The sequence below is a fragment of the Petaurus breviceps genome, unplaced genomic scaffold (genome assembly GCF_028583685.1).
Source record: "Petaurus breviceps papuanus isolate PSGF00001 unplaced genomic scaffold, PetGlider_PUasm1.0 227, whole genome shotgun sequence".
Taxonomy (NCBI): domain Eukaryota; kingdom Metazoa; phylum Chordata; class Mammalia; order Diprotodontia; family Petauridae; genus Petaurus; species Petaurus breviceps.
Genome location: NW_027185896.1, coordinates 6282436 through 6291352, shown reverse-complemented (window position 1 = coordinate 6291352; position 8917 = coordinate 6282436). Strand labels below are relative to the sequence as shown.

General features: G+C 49.8%; 1 protein-coding gene across 1 annotated transcript in view; it reads left to right on the top strand.

Annotated features, from left to right (window-relative positions):
- The first annotated feature begins 6836 nt into the window (after positions 1 to 6836).
- The window catches only part of LOC138166902 (hyaluronidase-like), a 4798-nt gene continuing 2717 nt past the window's right edge, over positions 6837 to 8917 (top strand). Inside the window, exons 1-2 of the mRNA XM_069095391.1 lie at positions 6837 to 6895; positions 7401 to 8376. Of these exons, the coding sequence (XP_068951492.1) occupies positions 6837 to 6895; positions 7401 to 8376 (1035 nt within the window). The remainder of the gene's footprint in view (positions 6896 to 7400; positions 8377 to 8917) is intronic.

Genomic DNA, 8917 nt, shown 5'->3' with positions numbered 1-8917 from the left:
GGGAGAGGCAAGACAAATAGTCTAGTGAGAGAGAGCTGAGCAAAGTTGGGGGGCATAGAAGGATATTGGAGGGGAAAGTGAGCTCTGTGTACTTCAGGTACCTGGACAAACCCAGAGACCTGCAGAGATATAAATGTGCTATAGACAGGAAGTTTCCTCCTTTCAAGAATGGGGAAAGGGAGATCCAGCAAGGTTAAGGGACTTGGCCAACCTCCCATAGGCAGTATATAGCCAGGGTAAAGTTCAACCCCTTAGAGTCAGGTCTCTGACTCCAAAGCCAGCACACTCAGGAGATCTGGATTCGAGTTCCAGTTAGGCCACTCATGAGCTATGTAATCTTCCCCAAGTCCCTTCAGAATTCAGAGCCTCAGTTTCCTCATCTGTAAAATAAAGAGGCTGGACGAAGTGATCTCTCATGTCCCTTCAGGTTTGACATTCTATGTCTGTCCATACACAGACACAGCCCAGAACATGCAGTCAGCTTCTTAGACACACTTAGGCATAGTCAGTCACTCATTCATTCAACAAACACCGGTGGGTACTGGGGCTGGGACCTGGGAGGGGGCTAGGGATGGGGGGAAGTGGAGCGGACTGAGGCAGGGGCTGGGGGGCGGAGCGCTCTGCAAAAACCACGGGAGCCCAAACCTCGCTGATAGGACTAAACCAGATAAAGCGAAAGGCAGGGGCGGCTCCAGAGAGACCCCCGGGACCCCTCCACAACCATCCAACCACCGACTGGGGACGAAAGAGTTCGGGGGCGGGGCGGAGCGGGGCTCAGCATGGTGGGGAGGGGGGCGCGCTGGCGGGGGAAAAGAAGGGCAGGAGATTCAGAGCCAGCGCTGGCTTGGGCGAGACGGTGGGAGTGGAGCTGAGGCAGCAGGTGGCGGTGGGGGCCAGGCAGGCCATGGCCTCGGGACAGCTCCGGTAGGTGCAGCCTTGCCCACCTCCCTCATCCTCCTTTTCGGCCCTTGTGGGGATGGGGGGACACCAATTGGGAAAGGGACACCTGTCAGAAGCGGGGCGGGGAGACCTGTGGGTATAATGCACATCTATGGGGATTGGGGATACCTGTGAATATGGGAACACCTATCAGAATAGGGGGTACCTGTGGGCATAACGGACACCTGTGGAGATAGAGGCACCCTCTAGAGATGGAAACATCTGCGGCGATGGGAAGACCTGCGGACATAGTGAACACTTGTGGGCATAAAGAACGCTGGTGGGCACGAGGGACACCTGTAGGGAAGGGGAGTACCTAGGGGGATGGAGAAACCTAGAAGCATGGGGACAGCTGGGGGTGTGGAACCAACCCGTGGGAATGGGGGGCACCTTCAGGGAATGGGGACAGCTCTAGGGATGGGGGACGGCTGGGAGGATTGGGAATGCCTATAGATGGATGGGAAAACATTCCCCGTGGGGCAGGGGGCTCTGTGGGGTGGGAGTCACCTGTAGGGATGGAAACCCTGTAGGGACAGAAGGAGTATTTGGGGGCTCCTGGGAGAAGGCAGTGAAGAGAAGCTTTTACATGGTCAGCAGCCCTGGAACTCAGAATTTTTTTCATTTTTGGAGGAGGGGAGGTTTTGGGACAACAGGTTGGTCTTCCTAATGGCAAGGGCTAGAGTGAAATGGTCATGCTGAGAGGAGGAGGCATGGGGTGAAATGGAGGAGGGTCAGGGGGGAGTGGAAGGAAGAGGAGAGCTGTCTCACTAAAAAGCTTGAACCTTGGATGAGATAAGGGAGAGACATGAGTAAATCCAGCAGGGGTATGTGTAAGGAGGAAGGTGTGGGGTGGGAATGGGGGTGGGAGAAGGAGCCTGGGTGGACAATATGTGTGTCCATGGGATTCTGTGTGTGGATGTGGATCTTTGGGGATGGATGTGCCAGGATTGTGTCTGTCATCTCAATTCTATTCAGTTCAACAAATACTGAGAGTAAGCATGGCTGTACTTAGGAAAGAAGGGGCAAGCTCTGGATTCAGAGGAATTTGGTGCAGATCTCCCATCTCTTACTACCTCTGTGACCTTGGGCAAGTCACAGCCTTCCTGAGCCTCAATTTCTTCATCTGTTAAAGAGGAGGAATGGACTAAATAGCTTCAGAGAGCTCTTTCAACTGGCAGTCTATAACCTACATTAAGTTCTAGGCATCTTCTGTGTGTGTGTGTGTGTGTGTGTGTGTGTGTGTGTGTGTGTGTGTCCTCTATTTGTCCTAAGGGATGAGTCAGGATCAAGGAACAAGTCAGGGCCAGAAAAATGGACATTGCCCGGGGTTCATGGAATCTTAAGAGACTTAAGCCTTTGTCTTGAGGCCTCTCCCCTAGAGAAAGCAGGAGGTGGCCACGTGGCATTTTGGGTGAGGAAGTCCACCCTTTCTCCCTCCTTGTCCCAGCCTTCTCTTCTACCTCACACCTCTAGACTCCCTTCTCCAGCCTGTGCCTCAGTCCTCCTCTCTTTTTCATCCTTACTGAGACTTGTCCCTCCACCCCACCCCACCCCCACCCCCATTCTCCCAGGTCACCATTCCTGCTCAAACTTCATTTTCCTTCTTTCCCAATTCCAACTGGATAGTTACCCAGCTCATCTCTCCATGGTCCTATACTCTCCAATCCCATGCTCCCTTTTCCTGTCAAACCCCCAACCCTGGATCACTCCTGCCATCGCTTCTTCTACTCCCATTCATGTGCGTCTGAACAAAGCTAGAAGTCACGGCGCCAAGTTAACCGTGCCCATTATGAAGTTGTGTTATCTGATCTCAACTGGACCTTCACCAGGACAAGGCAATCCTTTTGCTCCTTCCTAACAGATTCTCCAGCCCATTTCCCAAAGAGGCTGTTCCAAACCTGGATTCTCCTCGAACCTTCCATACCTCCCAGTTCCCCCACTTAGCTGAGAATCTCCTTTCATACTTTATTGAGAAAAATAGAGGCCGCTGGCTTTATTCCCTTGTTTACATCTCAACCCCAATCCCAACCCCCTTGAGATCATTCCCCCATTCTCTCCTCCCTAACTCCATTCTCTGATGAAGAGGTTGCCTTTTTCCCCAAAAAGGACAACCCCTCCACATATGCCCTTGATTCCATCTTCTCCCGTCTTCTCTTGCAAATTACCCCCCAACAAGGTCCCCCTTGTAATCTTCAATTTCTCCTTATCTATTGTTCTTTCCCTACTATCTACAAATATTCATATCTTCTGGAATCTTTAAAAAAAAAACCCAGCAAACCCTCACTAGACCCTCCTAGCCTCTCAAGTTATCATCTCTCTTACCGCTCACAGACAAAATGGTAGAAGAAGGTGTTTCTAGTCATTGCCTCTACTTCTCTCAGTCATTTTTCAGCCCTTTGCAATTTAGCTTCCACCCTCGCCGGTCAACTGAAACTGCCCTCTCCCAAGTTCCCAGCGATGTCTTGTTTGCCGGGTTTGTCCATCTTAGCCCTCATTCATTTCGATCTTTTGCTGATCGCCTTTTCCAATATGATAGCTTTATCTCAATATTTATCCTTTTGACACCCAGACCAGAGAGCTGCATCAGACTGCTGTATGAGATGAGACCTCTTCTTTTTTTACTGTTTTCTTTTTTCCCTTGTGTCTCTTGATCCGTTAGGATTATTTACTAAATCGGACTGCCCCCTTTGGTTTTGTCAATGCTTCTATCAATTTTTCCACCTTCCCCCCTCACATTGTTACCCATTATAAGCCTCATAGTTAAGAACCCTCAATGAAGTGTTTATAGTATCAGTTAGTGATTCATTGACAAGACTTCCTCTCTCAATTAGAATCGGATGGGGAAATGTGAGAAATGAATATTTCTCTCTTATATTTAGTAAATAATTATTGTATTAGGACCATTTTTCTCCTTTTCTACTTCCTCATCCAGAAACCAACCAGTGTGGGAAAATTTCTCTTAGATATTTACCTAGGCCGAGATCTAATCAGAGAATAAAATAAATTCTAAGTATGGGCTAATGGGTGTATTCCTGCTCATCATGTTTGCTCAGACAAGCCAGGGGAAAGGTTGATTCTGTTATCAAGACAGGTGATAAGGAAATTGAAGTCTCTGACCACGATTTGAGTGACCCAAGTCATGTGCCCCTAGACCTTCACTTTAATATAGCCCACACCTGTCTTTGTGTTAACCAGTCTGAGTCGATTGCTACCCCTCAGGAACACCCCCTCTTCAAAGGGCATATAAACAGTGACCTCACCACCATTAGGGGTTTTTGGTCAGAAAGACAGACAAATGACTATCTTTTTTTTAAATAACCTGCTGGCCTTAGTAATAAAGGATTAAATTACTCAGGAAAAATTATATTTATCCTTTTGGATGCTCTTTTTTTCCCCTTTCTTCTGGATATCCTTTCCTCTCTGGGTTTTTATGATACTACTCTCTCTTAATTTTCCTCCTACCTATCTGACGGGACAGCTAGGTGGATAGAGTACCAGGCCTGGAGTCAGGAAGACTTATCTTCATGAGTTCAAATGCAGCTTCAGACACTTACCATCTGATTCTGGGCAAGTCACTTAGCCTTGTTTGTCTCAGTTTCTTCATCTGTCAAATAAGTTGGAAAAGGAAATGGCAAACCATTCCAGTATCTTTGCCAAGAAACCCCTAAAATGGGGTCGAGAAAAGTCTGAAAGGATGGAATAACACCACCACTTATCTGCCTGTCCTCAGTTTCCTTGGTTGGTCTATCATTCATATCCTGACTTCTACTTATGGATGTGCTCCAAGGCTTTCCCTCTAGGCCGTCCCGTCTCTCTACACTCCACCTAGAGACCTCATTAATTTTCTTCAATTCCATTAGATTTGCTATCTTCTTTCTGCAAATATCTCCTAGATACAGCCAGCCCCAGGCTCATTTCCTGAGCTCCAATGAATGCCCCGTCACCAACTGCCTCCTGGACAAAAGAATGTCCCATAAGCACCTTAAACTCAATACACCTAGAACAGAACTCAAGATATTTTCCCTCCTTTGGAACTTCCTTATTTCTATCAAGGTTACCATCACCCTCTCAGGGAAATATACCTGAAGCCCAGACATTCTTCTTGGCTCCTCCTCATTCACCCTGACCATGAACAGCAGTAGCAGCAGAAGCAAACATTTTTCATAGCCCTATAAAGTTTGAAAAGTATTTTACATATTGTCTCATTTGATCCTTACAGCAACTCTGTGAAGTAGGTGGGGTCATTGTCCCCATTTTACATAGCAGGAAATTGAGGCTGAGAGAAGTTAAAATGATTTGTCCAAGGTCATACTTGAAGGAAGTCTAAAGCAGGATTCAAACTTAGGTATTTCTGACTTTCTGACTAAACTTTGCTAGTTTTACCTCTTCAACAACTCTCAAATCCAACCCCTTCTCTCTAAGTCACCAGCCATCACTCCTCTCTCTTGTTATGGCGACCACCTCCTAATTGATCTGGGTGCCTCATGTCTCTGTCCATTCAAGTCCATCCTCCACAGAGCAATTTACCCAAAGACTGGACAGGTCACTGCACTACTCAATATACTTTGGTGCCTTTGGGATGAAATAGAAAACTCTGTTTGGAACCTGACCTCAACCTCTCTTTCCAGCTTCGTAATACATTATTCCCCTTCCCAAACTCTGAGGTGCACCCAGATTGGTCTTTTTTTTTCTATTCTTCACACATAGAACTCTTTCTCCCCTTTCCACTGTCCACTTACTGTCCCCACCCCACCCCCATGCCTTAAATGAAGACTCCCCTAATCACCAACTCTTAGAATCCTTAATTTTCTTCAAAATTCAACTCACAAACTCCCTTTTCTTGACACACACCCCAGCTACTGGTGCCCTCCCCTACCAAATTACTTTATTTTGCATATGTTTTACAGATACCTTGTCTCCTCCAAATAAAATGCATGATAATAATAGCTGGTATTTATATAATGCCTGCTATGTCCCAGGTACTGTGCTAAGTGCTTTTACAAATATTGTCCCATTTGATCCTCACAATGACCCTAAGATGAAGTTGCTTTTATTATCCCCATTTTATAGGCAAACAAAAGTTAAATGACTTACCCAAGGGCACACGATTAAGTAAGCATCTAAGGCTGGATTTGAATTCAAGTCTTCCTGACTCCAGGCTCAGCACTCTATACACTGTGCCACCTAGCTGTCTGTAAGCCCCTTGAGGGCAGGGACCATTTCATTTCTGTCTTTGTACACCCAGAGGCTAGCACACTGGCACAAAATAGTTTAATTAGTACTTGTTAGTTGATTGGTGGACTGATCACCTCTCCCTTTTTTCCTCTCTTCCCATTCCCTACCTGGGGCTCCTCGGGTAGAGACAGGGCAAGGGTGGGTTGAGCTGCCTGCTCTCCCTGGAATAGAAAGGGTTTACCATGTTGGGGGGCAGGGAAGCTATCACCTCTCTTTCCAGGAAAAGGGCTCCTTGGAGAAATTAAGGACTGAAAAATTGGTCTGGGTGTGACAGGAGAGATATTGCAGGAGGGTATTCTCCCACCTTCTGTCTTGGGGAAGTTTGGAGCCCTAGTCACTGAGCTCCTCCTGTGTGGGGTGATGGCTATGGTTTCTGTCTCCTACCCTCCTCACTCAGCTATGACTATCCTAAACTCTCAGATTTCCTGCTTCTCAAACTCACAGAGATGGTGAAAAGGTTACTGGTTACTCCACTGCCCAGAGCAGGGGAGCATAGAATTACAGGGTACAGTGCAGGGATGACCCTATCAGATGCACAGGCACCCGCCCCTTCCGCTCTCAGCATGACCTACATTCCTACACAGGTTGCGGGGGTGGAAGGGGTGTGGGGTGTTAGGGGCTTTGGGAAGATAGTGGTTGCCATGGTTACCCTTCTCTAACTGATGCCCACCCCGGAGGTCCAGGATCAGAGTGGGCTGGTGGTGTTTTCCTGGAAAATGAGGTGATGGGGAGAGAGAAGATAAGGGAGAGAAGAGAGATAGGTGTAGAAAGGACAGATGATTGGTGTAAAGGGACCAGATGCCCTGGGGCCAAGGAGATGGGACTATGCCGGGAGAGCCAGGCAGAAGGAATAAGACTCAGGGAGCTGGGAGGTGTCCAGCAGGACTGATGAGAAAGGTGTGGGGTCCCGCTGCTCCTGTTACCCTCTTTTCCTCTGAAATATGGAGTCTTCCCCACTTTCTCCCAGCCAAGAGTCCTGAGTAGCAAAGGGCCAGAGTGGTTCTGGGGCCAAGACCCTCTTGGCAGTGCCCTTAGAACCCAGGCAAGAGAGACTAAGCAGCTTTAGATCAACATTTGTATCCCCAGAATGGAGCTCCCCAAACTGCCCTAACAGGAGCCCCCCTCCTGACCCTAACCCCAGCCATGAGGGTCGGGATGAGAGCCTGAGGTCAGAGGAAGAGCCCAATAGGGATTTTGTCTTATGGCCATATTCTCTCCCTTTCCAGGTGCTTGGCACTTGACTTCCAAGGTCAGCCTGGGTCTCTGAGCCTACGTCTTCATCTTTTCCTGCTGCTGCTGCTACTTTCAGCCAGCCCCATGGACCCCCGTACCCTGAAGCCATCACTGTCCCCAGTGCTACAGAACCGGCCCTTCCTGGTGGTATGGAACGCTCCCACCTCCCGCTGCCGTACAGCCTTTGGCCTGCCCCTGCCCCTTGAGCCCTTTGGTGTGGTGGCCAACGATCAGGAGGTCTTTGCTGGTGGCAACATCACCATCTTCTACCAGCATCAACTAGGGCTGTACCCACACTACCAGGCAGCTCCAGCTCCAGTGCCTCTGCCAGTGCATGGAGGCTGCCCACAGAATGCCAGCCTCCGTGCCCACCTGGATGCCATGGAACGTGACCTGGAGGCAGCTATCCCCTCCCGGGCCTTCTCTGGCCTTTCTGTCATTGACTGGGAGACCTGGCGTCCGCTCTGGGTCCGGAATTGGGACAAGAAGGGAGTCTACCGCACCATGTCCACTCATCTGGTGCGCCAGCGCTACCCCACCTGGCCTCAGGGTCGGGTGGAGCTTCAAGCCCAGTGGGAGTTCGAGACAGCCGCTGCCCGCTTCATGTCCGAGACCCTGCGTCTGGCAAGGGCACGGAGGCCGGGGGGCTGGTGGGGCTACTACCTCTTCCCCGACTGCTACAACTACCACTACTGGGAGGACTTTGAGAACTTTACAGGGCACTGCCCGGGCATCGAGCGACAGCGCAACGACGCCCTGCTCTGGCTGTGGGAGCAGAGCCGGGCTCTGTACCCCTCCATCTACCTGGAGGAGGTGCTGCGAGGCTCAGCCCAGGGAGAGCGCTTTGTGAGGGCCAAGGTGTGGGAGGCCCTGAGGGTGGCCGAGCTGCCCCCCTCTGCCCGCTACTCGCTGCCCGTCTTTGTCTATGCCCGGCCCTTCTACTCCTACACCCTGAAGGAGCTGGCACAGGTGGGGAGCTAGACTGGAGCCGGGCCCTCAAAGGTGCTGGGACTGTCCCAGGACCCCCAGTGACTGTGGGTGTGGCTGTAACTGAGCATACTGGGCAAATGAGAGAGGGGCAGCGGCTGGGGAAGCTAAGCCAGCCTGGTACTGAAGGGAGAGCCACAGGACCTGCGTTCAAATTCCTCTTTTGCTTCTTAATAGTTTTGTGAACCTGGGCTTCCCTCAGACAGCTAGGTGGCATGGGGAAGTCCTGAGGGCCTGAGTTCAAATTTTGCCTCAGACGTTTACTAGCTGTGTGATCCTGGACAAGTCACTTGACCTGTCTGACTCCGTTTCCTCAACTAAAATGAGGGCAATGGCCCCTAACTCCCAGGGTTGTTGTGAGGATCAAATGAGATAATATTTGTAAAGCCCTTAGCACAGTATTTGGCACATATATGTATCTAGTAAATGCGTATTTTCTTCCTTCCCTTCTTCCCTCCTTTCTCATCCCTCCTTCCTTCCTCCCTCCCTCCTTCCTTTCTCCTTCCCTCTTTCCTCCCTCCCT